Source organism: Tachyglossus aculeatus, chromosome 8, assembly GCF_015852505.1.
Source record: "Tachyglossus aculeatus isolate mTacAcu1 chromosome 8, mTacAcu1.pri, whole genome shotgun sequence".
In the NCBI taxonomy this organism is placed as follows: domain Eukaryota; kingdom Metazoa; phylum Chordata; class Mammalia; order Monotremata; family Tachyglossidae; genus Tachyglossus; species Tachyglossus aculeatus.
The window spans coordinates 5,297,622-5,321,800 of NC_052073.1; the positions used below are offsets into that span (position 1 = coordinate 5,297,622).

Consider the following 24,179-nt stretch of genomic DNA (forward strand, 5'->3'; position numbering starts at 1 on the left):
TTCTTTGGCCTTCAGAGACTGGATATTCATTAATTCATTGTCTTATTTATTGAGCAGTTACTGTATGCAGAGCACTGTACTAAGCACTTGGAAAGTACAATTCACTAACAGATAGCGACAATCCCTACCCAACAATGGGCTCACAGTCTAGAAGGGGGAGACATAACAAAACAAGTAGACAGGCATCAATAGCATCAAAATAGATAAATATAAAAATCCTTCAAGATTTTTTAGTTCCAGAACCTGCTGGGGACTTAGAAATAATCATAATAATAGTTATTGTGGTATTTGTTAAGCTCTTACTATGTGCCAAGCACTGTTCAAAGCACTGGGGTAAATACATGGTGATCAGGTCAGACACAGTCACTGTCTCACATGGGGCTCACAGTCATAATCCCCACTTTGCAGATGAGGTCACTGAGGCACAGAGAAGTTAAGTGACTTGCCCAAGGTCACAGAGCAGACACATGGCAAAGCTGGGCTTAGAATCCGCGTCCTCTGATGACCAGGCCCATGCTGTTTTAACTAGGCCATGTTGCTCTTTCAGTCTTCCGGTAAACTCACTTTGGCTGCTTTAACTCAGCAGAGGGTTGTGATGCTCTAGAGAACCCAAAATCCCCTCAGTATATAGTACCTCTGAGGAAACACATAAAATCCAACCTCATTATAGAGGTGGAGACACAGCCAAATCATACCAGTTTTTCCCAGTTTGCCCATAACTCCCCAGTAAGGAAGGCATTGGAAGGAAGAGAAGCAGCTTGACTTAATGGAAAGCCCCAGGGCATGGGAGTCAGAGGTCCTGGTTCTAATCCCGGCCCCACCACTTGTCTGCTGTGTGACCTTGGGCAAGTCACTTCACTTCTCTGGGCCTCAGTTACCTCATCTGGAAAATGGGGATTAAGACTCTGAGCCCCATGAGAGACAGGGATTGTGCCCTACCTGATTTGCTCGGATCCCTCCAGCCTGGCATATAGTAAGTACTTAACAAGTACCACAATTACAAGTACACAATTACAATTTTAGACTGTGAGCCCACTATTGGGTAGGGACTGTCTCTATATGTTGCCAACTTGTACTTCCCAAGCGCTTAGTACAGTGCTCTGCACACAGTAAGCGCTCAATAAATACGATTGATGATGATGATGTAGTACAGTTCCTTGCTGCTCCCGGAAGGATCCTCTCCTCAGAGCGCCGCCATAGACGCCCGGGACTCCGTTCCCGAGAGGCCCGCCCGCCCGCCCGCCATCACCCCGCGAGGACTTGCCGCTCCCGGAAGGCTCCTCTCCTCAGAGCGCCGCCATTGACGCCCGTGACTCCGTTCCCGAGAGGCCTGGCCGCCCACCCTCCCGCCATCTCAGCGCCCCCACGGACGCCCCGCCTGCTTCCACCCCCCCCCACTTAGGAGGCCTTCCGTAAAGTGCCCCTCATCCCCCCCCCCTTCCCGGTCCGGTCCTGACTGACTCTACCCCCGCCCGCCCCCAGGTAAAAAGCCCTTGTTAGCACCTTGTTAGCACCATGTTACATGTTACATTAACGACAACCTCATTCACACCTCCTCAGCCCTCCCATGCTAGTTGACTGTTCGCTCCCCTCCCCAGGTATCTCTGCTCCCTGACCCCCCTTAACTGGCCCACCCTACTCCAGCTCTTAATAGTTTGTATCTGCTCTCTGTGGCATCATTGTTTGCCAATTCTATTATTGCCATAGCATATTGATTGCTCAACTACACCCTGTGATGCCATCGCCTACTTTTATCATTGCTACTGTTTTATTGCTTCTGCATCTCAATTGTTAACCCCCCACTGTACTGTCACTCGCCCTGCTGACCTCACCATGAACTTTCAGTTCCCTTGCTCCCAACTGCCATTCCCATTCCTCACCTTCCCCTTCCCCTCTCCCACCCAGCTGTTTCCCTCCCTCTCACCCACCAAGACCGCTCCCCCTCAACCCCTACCAAGGATTCCTCTGTACCAGCGCAGGTCCTCTGCTTCTCCCTCCCGACCCCCCTCCTCCCCTTCTCCCCGCCCCCACCCCATCCCAGTTCTCCTTTCCCATCGCCACCCCCCCTTCCCACTCTCCCCGCCCAGGCCCCCGCCAACTCATCCCAATCCAAACCCTCCCCACCCCTCGCACCCTTCCCCCTCCCTCCCCACCCTCGACAGCTGATGCCAAGTGTGGCCTCTGGAACCCCCGCTCCGTTTTAAGTAAGATTCCTTTCATCCTGGACCTTTTCCTTTCCAGTTCTCTACTCCTCCTCGCCCTAACTGAAACATGGCTGTCGTCGGACGACACGGTCTCTTCTGCTGCTCTCTGCAGTGCAGGCCTCTTCTTCTCCCACTCCCCCAGACTCACTGGAAAAGGAGGAGGTGTCGGTTTCCTTCTCGCCCCCCAATGTCGCTTTCGCACTATCCCTCCTCCCCCTTCCCTTTCCCTCCCCTCCTTTGAAGCCCACATTATTCGCCTCTACCACCCCCTCCAGATTCTTGTAGCCGTCATCTACCGCCCTCCGGGCCCCACTTCCAACTTCTTTAACGACTTTGACCCCTTCCTCACATTCCTTCTCTCCTTCTCCATGCCCACTCTGATCCTTGGAGACTTCAATATCCACATGGATATCCCTAACGACTCCTCTGCCGCCCGCCTTCTATCTCTCCTTGACGCTGCCAACCTCTTCCTCCACCCCACCTCACCCACTCACCAACTTGGTCATACCCTCGACCTCATCATCTCCTACCGCTGCACTGTGTCCACCCTCACCAACTCTGTGATCCCTCTCTCTGATCATAATCTTCTCACCTGCCTCCTCACTCACACTCCTTTCCCCTGTAAATCCGTATTACTCCCTCACAGAGATCTCCGCTCTCTGGACCCCACCCATCTTTCGGAACGCCTCACACCCCACCTCGCCGCCCTCTCCTCTCTACCCAGTCTTGATGATCAGATTACTGCTCTCAACTCTACCCTTTCTACTCAGCTAGACTCGCTCGCTCCCCTTTCCCTTCGCCGCTCTCGCACCACTAACCCACAGCCCTGGATCACTGCCACTGTCCGCCTCCTTCGCTCTTATGCTCGAGCTGCCGAACGCTGCTGGCGAAAGTCTAAACACCATGCCAACCTCGTTCACTTCAAGTTTATCCTTTCCTGCCTTAACTCAGCCCTCTCTTCTGCCAGACAAAACTATTTCTCCTCCCTTATTGACACCCATGCCCATCACCCCCGCCAGCTCTTCCGTACATTCAACTCCCTTCTCAGGCCCCCGGTTCCTCCCCCTCCTCCTTCCCTCACCCCCAACGATCTGGCCTCCTACTTCATTAACAAAATTAAATCCATCAGGTCCGACCTCCCCAAAGTCTCTTCCCCCCCTTTCTCCAACCCCCCGGCTCTCAACATTCTCTGCTACTCTCCCATCCTTCCCAGTGGTATCCTCAGAGGAACTCTCCTCCCTCCTCTCAAGTGCTACTCCGGCCACCTGTGCTTCTGACCCCATTCCCTCTCATCTTATGAAATCTCTCGCTCCATCCCTTCTCCCCTCCTTAACTTCCATCTTCAACCGCTCACTCTCCACTGGTTCCTTCCCCTCTGCCTTCAAACATGCCCATGTCTCTCCCATCCTAAAAAAAACCCTCTCTTGACCCCACCTCACCTTCTAGTTATCGTCCCATATCCCTCCTACCATTCCTTTCCAAACTCCTTGAACGAGTTGTCTACACGCGCTGCCTAGAATTCCTCAACAACAACTCTCTCCTCGACCCCCTCCAGTCTGGCTTCCGTCCCCTTCATTCCACGGAAACTGCGCTCTCAAAGGTCACCAATGACCTCCTGCTTGCCAAATCCAACGGCTCATACTCTGTCCTAATCCTCCTCGACCTCTCAGCTGCCTTTGACACTGTGGACCACCCCCTTCTCCTCAACACGTTATCTGACCTTGGCTTCACAGACTCCGTCCTCTCCTGGTTCTCCTCTTATCTCTCCGGTCGTTCTTTCTCAGTCTCTTTTGCAGGCTCCTCCTCCCCCTCCCATCCTCTTACTGTGGGAGTTCCCCAAGGTTCAGTGCTTGGTCCCCTTCTGTTCTCAATCTACACTCACTCCCTTGGTGACCTCATTCGCTCCCACGGCTTCAACTATCACCTCTACGCTGATGACACCCAGATCTACATCTCTGCCCCTGCTCTCTCCCCCCTCCCTCCAGGCTCGCATCTCCTCCTGCCTTCAGGACATCTCCATCTGGATGTCCGCCCGCCACCTAAAGCTCAACATGTCGAAGACTGAGCTCCTTGTCTTCCCTCCCAAACCTTGTCCTCTCCCTGACTTTCCCATCTCTGTTGACGGCACTACCATCCTTCCCGTCTCACAAGCCCGCAACCTTGGTGTCATCCTCGACTCCGCTCTCTCATTCACCCCTCACATCCAAGCCGTCACCAAAACCTGCCGGTCTCAGCTCCGCAACATTGCCAAGATCCGCCCTTTCCTCTCCATCCAAACCGCTACCCTGCTAATTCAAGCTCTCATCCTATCCCGTCTGGACTACTGCACTAGCCTTCTCTCTGATCTCCCATCCTCGTGTCTCTCTCCACTTCAATCCATACTTCATGCTGCTGCCCGGATTATCTTTGTCCAGAAACGCTCTGGACATATCACTCCCCTCCTCAAAAACCTCCAATGGCTACCGATCAATCTGCGCATCAGGCAGAAACTCCTCACCCTGGGCTTCAAGGCTCTCCATCACCTCGCCCCCTCCTACCTCACCTCCCTTCTCTCCTTCTACTGCCCAGCCCGCACCCTCCGCTCCTCCACCACTAATCTCCTCACTGTACCTCGCTCTCGCCTGTCCCGCCATCGACCCCCGGCCCACGTCATCCCCCGGGCCTGGAATGCCCTCCCTCTGCCCATCCGCCAAGCTAGCTCTCTTCCTCCCTTCAAGGCCCTCCTGAGAGCTCGCCTCCTCCAGGAGGCCTTCCCAGATTGAGCCCCTTCTTTCCTCTCCCCCTCGTCCCCCTCTCCATCCCCCCCGCCTTACCGCCTTCCCCTCCCCACAGCACCTGTATATATGTATATATGGTTGTACATATTTATTACTCTGTTTATTTATTTATTTATTTATTTTACTTGTACATTTCTATCCTACTTATTTTATTTTGTTGGTATGTTTGGTTCTGTTCTCTGTCTCCCCCTTTTAGACTGTGAGCCCACTATCGGGTAGGGACTGTCTCTATGTGATGCCAATTTGTACTTCCCAAGCGCTTAGTACAGTGCTCTGCACATAGTAAGCGCTCAATAAATACGATTGATTGATTGATTGATTGATTCAACAGAATTAGCAGACACGTTCCCTGCCCATAACGAGTTTACAGTCTGGAGAGTGTTACAGTCCATGGGTTACTTCCAGACTGAGAGAATTTGGTTGCACACAAGATAATTAGGAAAGGCAAGGCATGTGATTTGGGGGATTATTTAGAAAGTTGTAATTCTTAGATGACCTAAGGCTATTTGGAAAAAAAAATCAACGTGACTTTTTTGAACTTTCACCTTTTCCCATCTGGATTGCCGGACTTGACCATTTTTAGCAGGTTTTCTTTTGTCTCATAGCAACCTCTATCCCCCTTCCTTTCATAAATTGACCTTGGTGTCTCAAAGGAAGAATTGTGGCAGATGCGGGTTCTGACCCACAACGATGAAAAGCACATTTCAAACCTTTGCAGCCTTCCGGGAGTAGGGACACACAGCCTTACGAAGCTGTTACATTTCCCTAGAAGTGAGTTTCTCCCCTCCACAGGACATTTTAACGCTTTTAAATTTTATTATGTCTGAATCCCTAATTTCCTTTAAAGTCATATTTGTATGGCCCTGACTCCATGTGCAATACACCCATTTCCATGCAGACTCCTTGCCTTTCAAAGGCCGGCCTGCTGTGTCTTCGCCCCTTATGACACCTGAGGGGTAAAGAAAGCAAGGTCTGCATTGTTAATCAAAGGAGCAAAAGATTTCTAGAGGCTTACAGGAAGCCTTAAAAACCTGTCAAGCTGCTCTTCTTTCGGCCACTGTGTTGAAAAGGCAGTAAATCAATAACCAGCATTTTGGAAAATACATCAATACTTTGAGCGAAAAACTGACCGCTTTAGGGAATTAAATTGTTATTGTGGGGGTGAGGGAAGAGCATTTGCAATGTTCTGAAAAGGGACCGGAAACTAAATGTCGAATCATTCTTGAAATTGCTCAGGAAATGCTGAGAATCCTACTTTAATTCACAAAATCTGGAGTGATGATCACTTTTTTTTTTAATTGGGCAAATGCCATGTATCTTGTTCATCTTTGGGTGGCACCCGTTTCAAGTAAGTTGTGCTAATGTGTTAGGTAAAATTACTCCTGAAACATAAAAAAAATTGATGAGCCAAAATGGTGCTTTCTCATACTTAACAGTATTTGAAAGTCATGAATATGAGATCCCAGAGTGAGTCTCAGTTTGTATATTGATCATCTAAGGTTAGGAAACTGAGGCATAGAAGTTTAGTGTTCCTTTCATAATTTTCTCTGGGTTTGCCTTAATCTCACTTTGGACAGTTAAGATCAAGAACTGGATACTGTGAGTTATGCAGTTTTACCACAAATTCCCCCAGTATTTTATCCAAAGACAAACTGCTAGTTTTTTCCAAAGAAACTTCCAAAATTCATCATTTTTCACACTTCCTTATTGCACATCATCCTTTTTTGTAATCGGAAAGCACTTCATGATAACTTTTGGCTGGGGTATACATTACAGGCTGAAATTTCAATATATCCTTAGTTCATATAAAAGGAAATGTATTAAAACTATTTTATGGATGCTGAATTTGCTTTAAGAACTGGATTATTTAAAGTATATATAGAGGTTAGATTTAGCCTATTTAGCAGGTTGCTAATCAGCTATGAATAACTATTTATTTTGCACACCTAATAGTGTACATTACATTAGCTAGTATCCCGTAACATTAAAAATCTTTGTCAGTGCAACAGTGATTAAAATAAGAGTTGAAAGGACTTTTATGATATTGTGTGCTCATTAATTGCTTTTAATTAACTAATTCAGCTGATACCTAACAATCCAATTTTACTAGTTCATATTTTCTACTCCTTTCCAAGAGAGCCCAATGTTTTTGAGCAGTCTACCTGCATCTTGTAAGCATGCTGTAACAGCAAAACTCCTAAAGGTTGGGATTTGGGTTGAGGGTCACCAAACCACAGATGTTTTTGTAATGAAACCGTGCACCTCTTTAAAAGTCCCAGCAGTAGAGGAGATGATAGATGATGTTTTCATTTTGCTTCACAATAGGGTCAAAATGGCAAGGAAAGATCATGGCAATCCAACAGAGAAACGTTAGTCCCGAAAGGAAATTTATTTCATAGCTTTAGGGGAAGTTTGGGTGTCATAAGTAGATTCTCTCTGTCAGTTTGTAAAAATGTATTGTTTGTAAGATGATGTTGAATGTCAGGCCTTCAATATCTGTGTGTGTTGAGACAGGGCATCTTCTTAAACAGATGTTGGTCAAGCTCTATAGCAAAAGTCAAGAATTCCTCATTGTTTGGCTGGAGGCTTTAGGTGAAAGAATTTCTCTAGGTGGAAAGATCAATAAATCAATCGTATTTATTGAGCCTGCACTGTACTAAGTACTTGGGAGAGGACAGAGTTGGAAGTCATGTTCCCCATCCACAATGGGATTACAATCTAGAGTCTAAAGATCAGTTCAATTTCTCCAGAAAGTAAACCTTCATTTTGAAAATACACCTTTGGGCTCTTTATCGATCAGTAAGTCTTATTTAGAAGCAGTGTGGCTCAGGGGAAAGAGCCTGGGCTTTGGAGTCAGGGGTCATGGGTTCAAATTCCGGCTCTGCCAATTGTCAGCTGTGTGACTTTGGGCAAGTCACTTAACTTCTCTGGGCCTCAGTTACCTCATCTGTAAAATGGGGATGAAGACTGTGAGCCCCCCGTGGGACAACCTGATCACCTTGTAACCTCCCCAGTGCTTAGAACAGTGCTTTGCACATAGGAAGCACTTAATAAATGCCATTATTATTATTATTATTATTGTTTTTGAGCACTTACTGTCTGCAGAACACTGGAGAGTTTGGGAGAGTTCAATATAACAGTTTGACAGAGTTGGTAGACATATTGTTTATCTTCTACTGTTGTGATGTTGGGGTGGGTGGGAGTTCTACCTGTTAATTATGTAGTTAACTGTGGGGATCTGGACAGGAAAGCTTGATTTTTAGTCAGTAATGTAATTGCACAGTAAATTGGTTTATGCCTGTGTGTGTGTGTGTGTGTGTTTTAAGGTTTGTGACTTTATAACATCTATTACTTGTGAACCACATATATATTGTTCCTTGTTATACGTTATAGTTCTTGTTTCATCCACGTTTCATGAGGCTGTTTCAAGCCAGGAACCACCAGCGAGCCATATTTGGATAAAGAATATGACAAATAGGGAATGTGCCTGGGCCCCGCACTCAAGGGAACCCTGGGCTAACTGACCACCCCAAGGCAGCTTAAAGAGCCTTCCATCCCCAAGAGTAGCTCCACTTTTTTTTTAATGGTATTTATTAAGCACTTACTGTACTAGGCACCGGGGTAGATACAAGCTCATCAGGTTGGACACAGTTCCTGTCCCACATGGGGCTCACAATCTTAATCCCCATTTTACAGGTGAGGGAACTGAGGTACAGCGAAGCCAGGTGACTTTCTGGCTCCTAGGCCCGTGCTCTATCCATTAGGCCATGCTGCTTTCCGGCTTCACCCCCATCTCTGGAAAGAATTGCCCCTAGGGTACCTGCTAGGAGGGAATGTTGGTCTGGTCCCAGAGCCGCCTCACAGCTCCCTGGTTGAATCTCTGCTACTTCTCAGTTTTAGACTGTGAGCCCACTCTTTTAGACTGTGAGCCCACTGTTGGGTAGGGATTGTCTCTATATGTTGCCAACTTGTACTTCCCAAACGCTTAGTACAGTGCTCTGCACACAGTAAGCGCTCAATAAATACGATTGATTGATTGATTGATTCTCCCCACCTTCCACATGTCAAAGCAGCACTTGAGGTAGACTGGAGCAGCCTCTGCAAGCGGCCATTTTTTTTTATGGTATTTGTTAAGCGCTTACCATGAGCCAGGCACAAGCTAATCAAGTTGGACACGGTCCCTGTTCCATGTGGGGCTCACAGTCTTCGTCCCCATTTTACAGATGAGATAACTGAGGCACAAGAGACGTGAATTCATTCATTCATTCTGTCGTATTTATGGAGCGCTTATTGTATGCAGAGCACTGTACTAAGCACTTGGGAGAGTAGGGAAGCAGCATGGCTCAGTGGAAAGAGCACGGGCTTTGGAGTCAGAGGTCGTGGGTTCTAATTCCAGCTCTGTCACTTGTCAGCTGTGTGACTTTGGGCAAGTCACCTAACTTCTGTGTGTGCCTCAGTTACGTCATCTGTAAAATGGGGATTAAGACTGTGAGCCCCACGTGAGACAACCTGATGACCTTGTATCTCCCCCAGCACTTAGTGCTTGGTACATAGTAAGCGCTTAATAATAATAATAATAATAATAATAATGGCATTTGTTAAGCACTTACTATGTGCAAAGCACTGTTCTAAGCGCTGGGGGGATACAAGGTGATCAGATTGTCCCACGCGGGGCTCACAGTCTTCATCCCCATTTTACAGATGAGGTAACTGAGGCTCCGAGAAGTTAAGTGACTAACAAATACCATTATTATTATTATTACAATATAACAATAAACAGACACATTCCTTGCCCACAACGGGCCTACAGTCTAGAGGGGGAGACAGACATTAATATAAATTTGAAAATGACAGATATGGACATAAGTTCTGTGGGGTCGGGAGGGGAAATCAATCAATCGCATTTATTGAGCGCTTACTGTGTGCAGAGCACTGTACTAAGCGCTTGGGAAGTACAAGTTGGCAACATATAGAGACGGTCCCTACCCAACAGTGGGCTCACAGTCTAGAAGGAAATGAATAAAGGAAGCAAGATGGGGTGCCGGAGAAGGGAGTGGGAGTGAAGTGACTTGCCCAAGGTCACACAGCAGACAGGTTCTCCAAACTCCCAGGCTCCTGCTCTATCAACTAGCCCACACTGCTTCTCTGTGCTAGAATATACATGTATGTTATATGGATCTATAAATTAAATCAAAGTTATAAAACATGCGCACAAATTTCTCACAAATATTAAGCTGTAAAGTTCAACGGATTCTCCTCTTAATCCTCTATACCCGAAGAATATGGCCCCTCTCTGCATAAATCCATTAAAGTCATTGTATTATGGTAGGTGGATTTAGGAGCAGTGCACTCGTCTTACAAAGCAGGGCCCATGAGTTATGTTCTTTCCACTGCTAAGCAGCCAAAGGTCTCCCATAGGGAAAGAGGAGTACAAAAGATCAAAAATTGTGTATTCCAAGCCACTGGAATAGCTTTCACAACAGCTTTCCAGTAATTTGTATGTAAATTAAATCACCCCGGAACCTAAACTGGAGTTGGAAATTTCTCCACCCCTGGGAAGTTATTCATTCATTCAATTGTATTTATTGAACACTTACTGTGGGCAGAGCATTGTACTAAGCTCTGGGGAGAGCGTAACAGAACAGTCGCTTATTGCTCTGCACACAGTAAGCGCTCAATAAATACGATTGAATGAACGAACAGTCAACAGACACATTCCCTGCCCACAACGAGCTTACAGCCTAGAGGGGAAGACAGACATTAATAGAAATGAATAAATAGAAGTTATTTCTACTGCCTAAAAATATCCCGAGGGCCTTTTTTCAACAAGTGTTGCAAAGAAACACTCTTTCAAATATTGAGGCTGTATTAAATGTGATAACTCTTTATTTCTGCAACCGATTCTTTGGATGCAGTGTGATTGGAAAAGCACTGAAAAGTTATTGCTTTACCCTGCTAATTGCAGGAGCTGTATCCATATGCACTTCTGTCGTCTGGTTTTTGTGGTTTTTTTAATAGTGGTTTCCGAGGCTAAGCTTTTAAGTGTTTTCCCATTTCTATGGGAAATGATGATAAGGAATTTTGCTTTTTAGTTGTACCTAAGTGCAGACTCTAGCAAGAATGGAAGGTGATGTTTTTACTGGAAGGAGATATAAGATGTTATTTGTCCCAAGGGCTTTGGAGGAGTTAGAACAAAAGACATTGAAGTTTTTTTCAGGTTTAGACAAATAAGCGGGAAACCTCAGAAACCACTGAAAGCTACAGAATGTTTAGTGGGATGCCTCACATCTGTCATACGTGTCCTTTCTACCCAAACAAACCACCCGACAAAAAATATGAAAGATAGTGTCTAATATAGACTTGCTGTTGGTGAGGGAAAAGGAAAATCAGTTTTGCTCCCAATTATTTTCAAGTTGTAACGTAAACAGTTTTAAGAAGAGTGTAGTTGTGAAGAGTGTCTTATCGAAAGCAATAGGAAACTGAGTTTTTAAAGTTACTATATTTCAGCTCAAGCCAACCTTTTAACTTAAAATGATCCATAACTCATGGGCCCTCTTACACTTTTAATTCAGTATTACTAAGCCCATTCCAACTTCAGATATAACAAAAAATCAATCAATCAATCAATCGTATTTATTGAGTGCTTACTGTGTGCAGAGCACTGTACTAAGCGCTTGGGAAGTACAAGTTGGCAACATATAGAGACAGTCCCTCCCCAACAGTGGGCTCACAGTCTAAAAAGGGTGTGGGAAGAAAACCCCAAATTCTAACACGTTTTCTGAGAAGAGAGGCGAGCGTGTTTTGGTTTCATGTATGGTTTTCACCTAGAACGTTTGAAATCTCCTATCTTTGCGAAGTGCAGTTATTTACATTGCTCTGCTTTTAAATGACATTTTTAAGGATAGTGTTTCAGCCCGCTTTCCTTTTCCCACCCATCCCCCTTTAGCAATTCCCCTGGACCTCTGTTGCTTGGAGCAGATTCCGGCTATCCCCCCGATTCTATGTCAGAGGCCGTGACCCAGATGTCATTCCCGGCCCCTTCTCCGAATAATTATATTGGGCTTATTGTGTCGAAGGGGCGGGCATGGGAGCTGTGCGGTCACCCTGGAAAGGTGGGCCAATGAGACCTCCGCTGTCTGCTGCTGAACAATGGACCCGTGGGTTATACAAAACCCTGCAACACAAAAGATGGAAATTACAAATGGACATTTGGCCGGGCACTAAGTTTCACCCTTCAAACTTATTCTTCTAATTATGAACAGCTCTTTTCTCAGTAAGAGGGGAGAAGTAGCTTCAGATTTCTTCGCTGGGAGAGAGGGGAGAACAAACCCCATTCGCACGCAAACCTTTGACGGAGAATCTCGCGCACTACCTTTTAAAGTCCTCGTGATTTATAAAACGGTTTCAATTTGTTGCTTAATCTATAAGCAAAATGTTAGTGTCGTTCGTTTTTGTTGTTGCTTTGTAGTTGTCCTTAGGGCCAAGTGCTTGTCTTTCCTAAAAATTTCCACATTGACCGTAAATTGCATTTGGTGGAATGTTATCTTTTAGCCTTGAGGGGCATTTTTTTAAAAAAATAATTTTCAAGTCAGCTTGCAGTGAGGTGGAGGGGCAATCCTCAAACCTCTATCAATACTGAATGAAAAGGTCGATGGAGGTAAACTCACTGTGCTGGGGAAAAATGTATTTCATGGTCCTGACCTCAGATTCTTTCTTAATTTTATCTAGCCCTGACCTGTTAGCTCTAGGTCTGGCTCCTTTCAAGACCTTTGGAGCTTCACAAACATGCAGCAGCTGAAAGAAACAATGGCAGGTTTTAGAACCTGCAGTCATTCCTTGTTCTTGCCCTGGCAAGGTTTTTTGTAAGTATGTTACCTTTACCAGGAAACTGTAGGTTGTGTTAGGATCACTATCTGGAAGCCTATAAAATTCAAGTTTTCATGTTTTACTGGCAGTGTTTTGCCACCAAATCTGAGGAAGTTTTACCCTGAAGCACTCTCTGGCCAAAGAGTGGTCTAGAGAGTTCCCGTTAAATATATCGACCCCCATATTTAATGATTGGTACTTTAACCTCAAAGGCAAAAATATTTTGCCAAAGTACGAGGAAACAGATTTCTTAAATACTTTTTCCCTTTTGAGTAAAATCGGTTTAACCTTTATGGATAGGAGTGCTGAAAATACTTTTTAAAAAAATTTTACTGTAACTGAAAAAATATCCATCAACCAGAATTCTTGATAGGGCACTTGAGATGATGCTATGTTAAAAATTGTCTATAAAGTATTATAGTAGTGCTAAATGTGTCATTTTTCACGAGAAAATGAGAGGGATCCTAGTTTTTACTACAGGGCAGTAGTCCTGGAATATATTTGGTTAGACTGCTGGTTTTCCCCACCTTTCAGCTGTGATGACATCACCTGGTAGGAAAAGATACAGCTACCAGATAGACGCCCTTCCAGTTGTTAAGCTTCTTGTGGCTCAGTGGAAAATAGCACAGGCTTTGGAGCCAGAGGTCATGGGTTCAAATCCCGGCTCCCCCACTTGTCTGCTGTGTGACTTTGGGCAAGTGACTTGACTTCTCTGGGCCTCAGTTCCTTTCATCTGTAAAATGGGGATTGGGACTGTGAGCCCCCCGTGGGACAACCTGATCACCTTGTAACCTCCCCAGTGCTTAGAACAGTGCTTTGCACGTAGTAAGCGCTTAATAAATGCCATCATTATTATTATTATTGTTATTATTATTACAGTGCTGTGCACACAGTAATCGCTCAATAAATACGATTGAATGAATGAATCTAGCCCATTTATTCTGTCATTCAGTTCATTCAATCATATTTATTGAGCGTTTGCCGTAAGCAGAGCACTGGACTAAGCACTTGGGAAAGTACAATACGTTAACACCTAAAGCATTCCAGAGTGGGCTGCTTACCTGGTAGATGACAGGCGGGCAGTTATTTTGGTTTGAGGATCACTTTTCTCAGGGGCCGTATACTCCAGTGGTTGTGAGCTGCTGGAAATTGAAAGATGGGGTTGGAGGTTTCAGTCACGCAAAGGCATGCTCCTCATGCCAGTAGAAGACAAATTCAGTAACCCACCTCCATTGCTTTTTTCATGGTCATATTCTGAGAAGTTACGACCAGCACCATGGCTAGAATAGAATAAAGTAGAAGCCACCATGAGTGGCTCGGAGCCACTCAAATTGGGTCTCAGGCTAATCATATATAATAATCATAATAATTGTGGTATTTGTTAAGCACTTACTATGTGCCAGGCACTGTTCTAAGCACTGGGGTAGATACAAGTTAATCAGGTTGGACACAATCCCTGACCCACATTGGGCTCAGAGCCTTAATCCCCATTTTACAGTGGAGGGAACTGAGACACAGAAAGGTGAAGTGACTTGCCCAAGGTCACACAGCAGACAAATCGCAGAGTCAGGATTAGAACCCATGACCTTCCGACTCCCAAGCCCATGATATATCCACTAGGCCGTGCTGCTTCTCATCTATATAAAAAAAAATAGTTTTCAATCAGTCGTATTTATTGAGCGCTTACTGTGTGCAGAGCACTGTACTAAGTGCTTAATGATTGAAGATTACTTTTAAGCTGGTTTCTTTATAGCAAGTGCAAACGAGTATTGAATTTTAAATATTGTGGTGTTTTCATAATAGATTTTTGGAAGTTTCCCCAAATGTTATTTATTTGGCTTATGCAATAGCAGGATTTTACTGCCAGCATTCAAGATGATGTCAACATTTTTGATGAGGCAAAATGATCATATTTTTGAAAAGGATAATTTGTTTAACTGTATAGATTGAGTGGTGCTTACAAGTACATCAGACAAGTTTGTTCATTTTGGCAAGGCATTAGACCTCTGCTATTTTTTATTTCACAGAGAAGATGGCCAATTTTGGTGACCTACTTACAAGTGCCATGAGATTTTTATAAGGTGCTTAGCAGGAAGATAAATGGATCTAATCTATCATTCCGTGCCTAGCAGAATGGCATTACGGCTCTTCACTGGAGGAATTTATCGAGAAATAAATAGTATGTGAAATTTCTAGATCAATTCCTATTGCTTCTATAGTGCCTATTCAGGGCAGGTACATAGTTAGGACTTGGACTTAAAAAACCCCCCAAAAACAAAACCTTGTAGCATCTTTTGAAAAGGGAGTGGAAAAACGAGTTCAAACAAAATATTCAGTTAAACCATTGCCTGAGTAAAGGTGACATGAGCAAACTCTTTTGTGAGGTCTAAAATTTAGATGAATTTAGTTGCTTTTTTCTGTCTTTTGCCAGTTGAAAAATGCATGTAAATATAAATGTTTCAGGTGCTTTGTCAAAGGAATTGTATAGGATCTTTTAAAAAGTTAATTAGGAAGCCATGGAAATCTTGTAATTTACAAAGGTCTCTAAGGTTTTTGTTATACATATGCTGAAGCAAGAGAATGGCAAATCTCTAGATCATAAAAGCCTTCCTCCAAGTTTGCATCAGTCGATCAGCTTATTGAGCCCCCCCGAGGTCAGAGCCCCTGTGCTAATTGTTGGGGTGAGTACACCAGAAGCAAAAGTCACAGTCTAGGGGGAGAAGACAATCATAAATTATTTACATATATTGTGAAAAAGGACAAAACACGTAATAGTTCAAATGTTAGGAGGAAACAGAATGCGTTCAACTTCATATGTGTAAGCGTTTGACATACTGTCTATACATTGTATTAATAATAATAATAATAATGATAGCATTTGTTAAACACTTACTATGTGCAAAGCACTGTTTTAAGCGCTGGGGGGATACAAGGTGATCAGGTTGTCCCATGTGGGGCTCACAGTCTTAATCCCCACTTTACAGATGAGGGAACTGAGGCTCAGAGAAGTGAAGTGACTTGCCCAAGGTCACACAGCAGACATGTGGCAGATCCGGGATTCGAGTGAAGAGAATTAGCTTGGGTAAACCGGAGTGGGTGGTTATTCCTAGTTGGGGAATGTTGTGCATAAAGGCTTTAAACTGTGAGCTTGTTATGGGCAGGGAATTTGACTTTTGTTGTAGTGAACTCTACCAAGTGCTTAGTGCAGTGTTTTGTGTGCAGTAGGCACTCAATAAATGTGACAATGAATGAAAGGCCTAGAGGCAAGAGAGGAGTTTAGTTTGGATAGAGCCAGCGTGGCGCAGAGAAGCAGCGTGGCTCAGTGGAAAGAGCACGGCTTGGGAGTTAGAGGTCATGGGTTCAAATTCCGGCTCCGCCACTTGTCAGCTGGGTGACTTTGGGCTAGTCACTTCACTTCTCTGGGCCTCGGTTCCTTCATCTGTAAAATGGGGATGAAGACTGTGAGCCCCACGTGGGACAACCTGATCAACTTGTATCCTCCCCAGCGCTTAGAACAGTGCTTTGCACTTAATAAATGCCATTATTATTATTATTATTATTACTATGTACAAAGTACTGTTCTAAGTGCTGGGGAGGATACAAGGTGATCAGGTTGTCCCACGTGAGGCTCACAGTCTTAATCCCCATTTTACAGATGAGGTAACCGAGGCACAGAGAAGTGAAGTGACTTGCCCAAAGTCACCCAGCTGACAAGCAGCAGAGCTGGGATTAGAACCCATGTCCTCTGACTCCCGAGCCCAGGTCCTTTCCACTGAGCCACGCTGCCTTGTATCCCCCTCAGTGCTTAGAACAGTGCTTGGCACATAGTAAGTGCTTAATAAATCCCATTATTATTATTATTATTATTATTATTATTATTATTATTATTGCCCAAGCTGGGGTGTAAAAAGATTAATGTGATGTGAGGGAGCCATCTGGTGGTGGGTTTTGAACCTGCTAGTCTGCTGCTTAGAAGTGAGTGGTGTGATTCAATTAGCACTTTAGAATAATAATAATAATAATAATAATAATGATATTTGTTAAGCGCTTACTATGTGCAGGCACTGTACTCAGAGCTGGGGTTGGACACAAGCCAATCGGGATGGACCCAGTCTCTGTCCCACGTGGGGCTCACAGTCTCAATCCCCATTTTACGGATGAGATCATCGAGGCCCAGAGAAGCGAAATAACATGCCTCAGGTAACACGGCACCCAAGTGGCAGAGCCGGAGTTAGAACCCACGACCTTCTGACTCCAGGGCCGGTGCCCGATCCACTAGGCAGTGCCGCTCCTCAGAAAAAATACTTTGAAGTCGTACTTGTTGGAAGGATGCGGAGGGGAGAAAGCAGAAGTGGGGAGAATAGCAAAGAGGCGTTTGTAATAATAATAATAATAATAACAATAATAATAATAATAATGGCATTTATAAAGCGCTTACTATGTGCAAAGCACTCTTCTAAGCACTGGGGAGGTTACAAGGTGATCAGGTTGTCCTACGGAGGGCTCACAGTCTTCGTCCCCATTTTACAGATGAGGTAACTGAGGCCCAGAGAAGTGAAGTGACTTGTCCAAAGTCACGCAGGTGATAAGTGGCGGAGTGGGATTTGAACCCATGACCTCTGACTCCCAAGCCCGTCCTCTTTCCCATTGAGCCACACTGTAGTCTATAAGCTCGCTGTGGGCAGGGAACGTGTCTACCAACTCTAAAGCATGGTCCTGAGAGTCAGAAGGTCATGGGTTCTAATCCACTTGTCTGTTGTATGACCTTGAGCAAGTCACTTTCTGTGACTCAGTAACCTCATCTGTAAAATAGGGATTGAGACTGTGAGCCCCACGTGGGACAAAGGGACTATGCCCAACCCGATTTTCTTGTATCTATCCCAGCATTTAGTACAGTGCTGGCGCATAGTAAGCGCTTAAAAAGTACTATTATCATCATATCATCATCGTTATTAACTCTGTAAGATTGTTGTGGGCAGGGAATGTGTCCCTTTATTGTTATATTTACTCTCTCAAGGCACTTAGTATAGTGCTTTGCATACAGTAAGGGCTCAATAAATATGACGGAATGAATGAACAAATAAACTCTGATATATTGTACGTACCCAAGCTTTTTCTACAGTGCTCTGCACACAGTACGATTGATTCACTAATCGGCTGTCTCAGCATGAAGACTTGCCTATCAATCAGTCAGTCAGTGGTATTTATTGAAGGTTTACTCTGTGCAGAGCACTGTACTGAGCGCTTGGGAAAGTACAGTACGACAGAGTTGGTAGATGTGATCCCCGCCCTCAAGGAGCTTACAGTTTACAGAAATGTAGAAGACAAAAGAAATAAATGATTGGCTAGCTGCTCACTGCAAAAGACTAAGATCTCGGTTTGGTCTACACAGGATCAAAAACCTTCCATTGTAAGCTAGACTGTTCTAAATCATAATGTCTGAGCCATAAAAGCCTGAGGAAACTGTCTAACCAGGCCCTCCACATGCCTGTTTTGCAGATATTTCACCTCGCCGTTGTCTCTGAGCGGCTCGTATTTCTCCAAAGAAAATTATCAGTGAGTCCTTTCCTGTTCATCTCACTGTTCTCTCTTTTTGTTTGACAGTGGTACGTTTATAAAAAAAAACTCAGCACTGTAATGCGGCAGGCATAGTAGTACTGGAGTGGGTAAAAATTCTGTCAGACTCCAGGATTCAATCGAAACCAGTGCAAGAGCTTAACTCCTTTAAAGAATTCTGAAACCGCTGTAGGTTTCTAAAGGTATTCTTTCTTAGATCCTAATTATTACCGTGTCTCTCTGGTTTAGATCCCCGAAGGAAGTACCATGTGAGACTGCTGGCCTACAATAGCATGGAAGATGGTTACCAAGCTGATCAAACAGTCAGTACTCCAGGATGCGTATGTAAGTACTTAAGGCAGTCACCGGTCTAGCTGTTTTTAAAACGATTTCTTCTTGTCCGAAAAATGTTCTTTGAAGCTCCGATTCCTACGGATGCGTGTGTGTAAGTACTTAAGGCAGTCACCGGTCTAGCTGTTTTTAAAACGATTTCTTCGTGACCGAAAAATGGTCTTTGAAGCTCCGTTTCAAGCCTCGCTGTTGCTTCACATAACGGAAAAAGAAACCAGGTGAGCAGTTTTGCTCCACAACGTGGCAATTCACTGATTTCCCACGGGCTTGCGTGTGGCAAGGTCGAGTTGCCAACAGATTGGACTGGCATTCAGGAGACTTGAGCTCCAGGACTAGTTCCATCCCCGCTTCGAGCCGCGGTACTCAACTTCTCTGTGGCATAGTTGGTGAATTCCCTTGCTCCTGGATTTGTGGCTTTACGAGCGTTGAAGGGCAGGCTACTGTATGGAGGCGGTGGTGTTATGAATGTTCGTTGTCTTTTTAAATAGCTGTTCGGGATCGTACGGTTCCTCCACCACCACCCCCGCACCATCTCTATGCGAAGGCTAACACCTCATCTTCCATCTACCTGCACTGGGGGAGGCCTGCATTCACCTCTGCACAAATAATTAACTATACCATCCGCTGTAATCCCGTGGGCCTGCAGAATGCTTCTTTGGTTCTGTACCTTCAAACGTATGTAGCTTCAATTAATTGTTGTTTTTTTCTTCTTATTTCCCCCGCCACCTCCTTTCTTCCTCCCCACTCTTCCTGCCATCTTTCATATTTATTTTGTTAATGATGTGCATTTAGCTTTAATTCTGTTTATTCTGACGACCTGACACCTGTCCACGTTTTGTTTTGTTGTCTGTCTCCCCTTCTAATAATCATAATATTGGTGGTATTTGTTAAGCACTTACTATGTGCAAAGCACTGTTCTCAGCGCTGGGGGGGATGCAAGGTGATCAGGTTGTCCCACTTGGGGCTCACAGTCTTAATCCCCATTTTACAGATGAGATCACTGAGGCACAGAGAAGTTAAGTGGCTTGTCCAAGGTCACACAGCTGACAAGTGGCGGGGCTGGGATTTGAACCCATGACCTCTGCCTCCCAAGCCTGCGCTTCTTCTACTGAGCCACGCAGCTTCTAGACTGTGAGACCGTTGTTGGGTAGGGACCGTTTCTATATGTCACCAACTTGTACTTCCCAAGCGCTTAGTGCAGTGCTCTGCCACAGTAAGCGCTCAATAAATACGATTGAATGAATGAATGAATCAACCCCTACCTGCAATACGTTTTCTTCATCGATAGCTCGCCCTTCCCAGAATCACATCCTCTCTGTAGGTCTGGGCACGAATATAGTCCTTTTCTGGAGTGAAGGAGTCTTCTGTTTCCTCGCTCCATTTCATTCCCCCTGCTCTGATGCTTTTTAGGGCCTGTCTTTGACTTGTTATATTTTTGAGTCACTCAGTGGCCTGGTAGTTTTTACTAGCTTAGGTTTTGTTCTTTTTCCTCCCCCAACTGGAGGAGGAGTATTTGATCTAAAAGAGCGTTCTAGTGTAAAGCAAAGGTTTTTCCTTGACTTTTAGTTCTTTCATTAGAACTATATAACAGCTTTGTTTTGCCAACAGTACTCAACAAACAAACACAATGTCAAAAAAAGTAGATTAATACGTTAATGAAAGGAGGAAATTATTAATTTTTCAATCTCGCATTTGGGAACAGAACAGCTAAAACCTCTGGGTTTATTGTGTCCCAGTTAAGACCGACCTATTTATACCTGGGCAGTGAAACTAATTGATTTTTTTTTTAACAAATTTGTTACAATGAAAACCATGATTCTGAGCCTCTAGCTGTTCCAGTTAAGGGTGATGGCTGTCTGAATTTGGAAAGCCTGCCTCTCAGCAGTAACTAGTTTTATTATTCCCTCATATAGGTCAGATACTCACATGTTGGTCCAAAGCCTAGAACCAAACACCAAATATGAATTTGCAGTGCGTCTGCACGTGGATCAACTGTCCAGCCCCTGGAGTCCTGTAGTTTATCATTCCACGCTGCCAGAAGGTAAGTAAGCCCATTTCGGGTAATGTACCCCAGCCATATTTGAATCAGCCACCTGCCTATCTAATTGATTTTTATTTTATTTTTTTCAACTGCCCCACTGACTTCTGGAAGCCAAGTCAAAAATACCACGATTCCTCTCAATCAATCAACCAATCAATCGTATGGAGCGCTTACTGTGTGCAGAGCTATGTACTATGTAGTTTGGTTATTTGTGCTATTTGGTTATTTGTAGTTTGGTTATTTGTGTTATTTGGTTATTTGTGTCCCCCCCATCCTCCCCTTCTTACCTCCTTCCCTTCCCCACAGCACCTGTATATATGTATATATGTTTGTACATATTTATTACTCTATTTATTTATTTATTTTACTTGTACATATCTGTTCTATTTATTTTATTTTGTTAGTATGTTTGGTTTTGTTCTCTGTCTTCCCTTTTAGACTGTGAGCCCACTGTTGGGTAGGGACTGTCTCTATATGTTGCCAATTTGTACTTCCCAAGCGCTTAGTACAGTGCTCTGCACATAGTTAGCGCTCAATAAATATGATTGATGACATATATTAATGTCTGTCTCCCCCCTCTCTAGACTGTAAGCTCGTTGTGGGCAGGGAATGTGTGTATTGTATTCTCCCAAACGCTTAGTACAGTGCTCTGCTCACAGTAAGTGCTTAATAAATATGATTGAATGATTTGAGAAGTTCGGGCTTCAACCAGCCCAGCGATTGTTCTTCAGTTCCCTCCCTGCCCCACCGCTAGACTCTTAAGTGTTAAAATTATTGGGAGGATTCCTTTTTTTGAGGCCTCTTTCTACACATCTGGAATTTGGGATTTATCTCTTGTTTTTTTCCTTCCATTTACTTTGTATGTGCCTCTTTCAGTGGGGAAATGAATTACATCAGACAATCTCACTCCTTGGCAGAAGTGTGTATGTGCTTTTGTTTGGAGACGAGGAAAAAAGTGTGGAATAGACATGGTGAATCTATTTGCCTACAGAAGCTCGTAAAGGAGACTCTTGTTTTAATGAACCTCTCAGGGAGAGGAAGGGCTAGATTTTGTTTTTAATGTATTAAAGTTTGAAAGTTTATTGTAATGGAAGGGGTAAATTTATCTTAGAATTACAGGAGGTTTACTGGTAGATTTAAACGTGCAAATAAATACTAAAATTTACTGACAAGGTCCTATGTGGGCAGGGAATATGTCAGTTATAATGTGTAGTAATCTCCCAAATGCTTAGTACAGTGCTCTGCGCATAGTAAGCACTAAATAAATACCATTATTTGATCAGTTTGCACTCTCTAGGTACTCAAATTCTGATGATGCAGGTGGGAATTCTCAAGAGCCCCCTTCAATGTCACTGAAATGAAAAGTTCATTGTGACATTTGTTAAAATGAGCCCTTAATCATGTTTGCCAGTTATTTAACTTCTCTCCAACCTATTTCAAGTCCCCCCACGGTAATTTATGTAAATATCTGATTTTGTTTAACCTAGTAATATTAATGTACTTGGTGTATTCACAGCCCCTGCGGGTCCACCAGTGGGAGTGAAGGTGACTTTGATAGAGGAGGACACTGCCTTGGTTTCTTGGAAGCCGCCCGATGGCCCCGAAACGGTCGTGACGCGGTACACGATTCTGTACGCATCTCGGAAGGCTTGGATCGCTGGCGAGTGGCAAGTCCTTCATCGAGAAGGTAAAGCACAGACGGCAGAAAGGACATGGGTTCTAATCCCGGCTCCGCCACTGGTCTGCTGTGTGACTTGGGGCAAGTCACTTCACTTCTCTGGGCCTCAGTTCCCTCATCTGGAAAATGGGGATCAAGACTGTGAGCCCTACGTGGGGACAGGGATTGGGTCTGTCCTGATTTGCTTGTGTCCAACCCCAGCCCTGAGTACAGTGCCTGCATATAGTAAGAACCTAAGCGCTTAGTACAGTGCTCTGCACATAGTAAGCGCTCAATAAATATGATTGATGATGAAGAACTTAACAAATACCATAATTAATTAATTTATCAATGGTATTTATTGAAGGCTTATTATATGTAGGACACTATACTAAGTGCTTGGGAGAGTACAATACAACAGAATTAGCAGACACCTTCCCTGCCCATAACGAGTTTACAGTCTAGATGGGGAGGCAGACATTAATATGAATAATTAGAATAATTAGACTGTGAGCCCACTGTTGGGTAGGGACTGTCTCTATATGTTGCCAACTTGTACTTCCCAAGCGCTTACTACAGTGCTCTGCACACAGTAAGCGCTCAATAAATACGATTGATGATGATGATGATAGTAATTGTGGTATTTGTTAAGCACTTAATATGTGCTAGGTACACAGAGAAGCAGTGTGGCTCAGTGGAAAGAGCATGGGCTTGGAAGTCAGAGGGCATGGGTTCTAATCCCACTCCCGCCACTTGTCTTCTGTGTGACTTTAGGCAAGTCACTTAACTTCTTTGTGCCTCAGTTACCTCATCTGTAAAATGGGGATTAAGACTGTGAGCCCCATGTGGGACAACCTAATTACCTTGTATCCCCTCAGCGCTTAGAACAGTGCTTGGCACATAGTAAACGCTTAACAAATGCCATTATTATTACTGTACTAAGCACTGGGTAAGATGGAAGCTGATCAAGTTGGACCCAGCCTCTGCCCCACATGGGGCTCACAGCCCTAATCTGTATTTTACAGATGAGGTAACTGAGGCCCAGAGAAGTGAAGTGCCTTGCTCAAGGTCACACAGCAGACAATTGGAGGAGCTGGGATTAGAACCCAGGTCCTTCCAACTCCCAGGCCCGGGCTCTATCCACTAGGATAAAGATGTAATTTATAATATATAATTTAAAGATATAATAATAATAATAATGACATTTATTAAGCGCTTACTATGTGCAAAGCACCGTTCTAAGCGCTGGGGAGGTTACAAGCTGATCAGGTTGTCCCACGGAGGGCTCACAGTCTTCATCCCCATTTTACAGATGAGGGAACTGAGGCCCAGAGAAGTGAAGTGACTTGCCCAGAGTCACACAGCTGACAAGTGGCAGAGCCGGAATTTGAACCCATGACCTCCGACTCCAAAGCCCGGGCTCTTTCCACTGAGCCACGCTGCTTCTCATGTATATGTATTTAAGTGATGATGATGATGATATTTAAGTGCTTACAATGTGCCAAACACTCTTCTAAGCGCTGGGGTAGATACAAGGTAATCAGGTTGTCCCACTTGGGGCTCACAGTCTTAATCCCCATTTTACAGAGGAGGTAACTGAGAGGGAAGTCAAGTGACTTACCCAAGGTCATACGGCAGATAAGTGGCAGAGGCAGGATTAGAACCCATGTCTTCCAACTCCCAAGCCCGTGCTCTTGCCACTAAGCCCCTCTGCTGTGAGGTAGGGA

General features: G+C 44.5%; 1 protein-coding gene across 1 annotated transcript in view; it reads left to right on the top strand.

The window, feature by feature from the left end:
- Positions 1-24,179, top strand: part of PRTG (protogenin) — a 128,305-nt gene that overhangs the window by 90,235 nt on the left and 13,891 nt on the right. The window contains exons 13-16 of the mRNA XM_038750693.1: positions 18,653-18,748; positions 19,243-19,429; positions 20,668-20,795; positions 22,312-22,482. Of these exons, the coding sequence (XP_038606621.1) occupies positions 18,653-18,748; positions 19,243-19,429; positions 20,668-20,795; positions 22,312-22,482 (582 nt within the window). The remainder of the gene's footprint in view (positions 1-18,652; positions 18,749-19,242; positions 19,430-20,667; positions 20,796-22,311; positions 22,483-24,179) is intronic.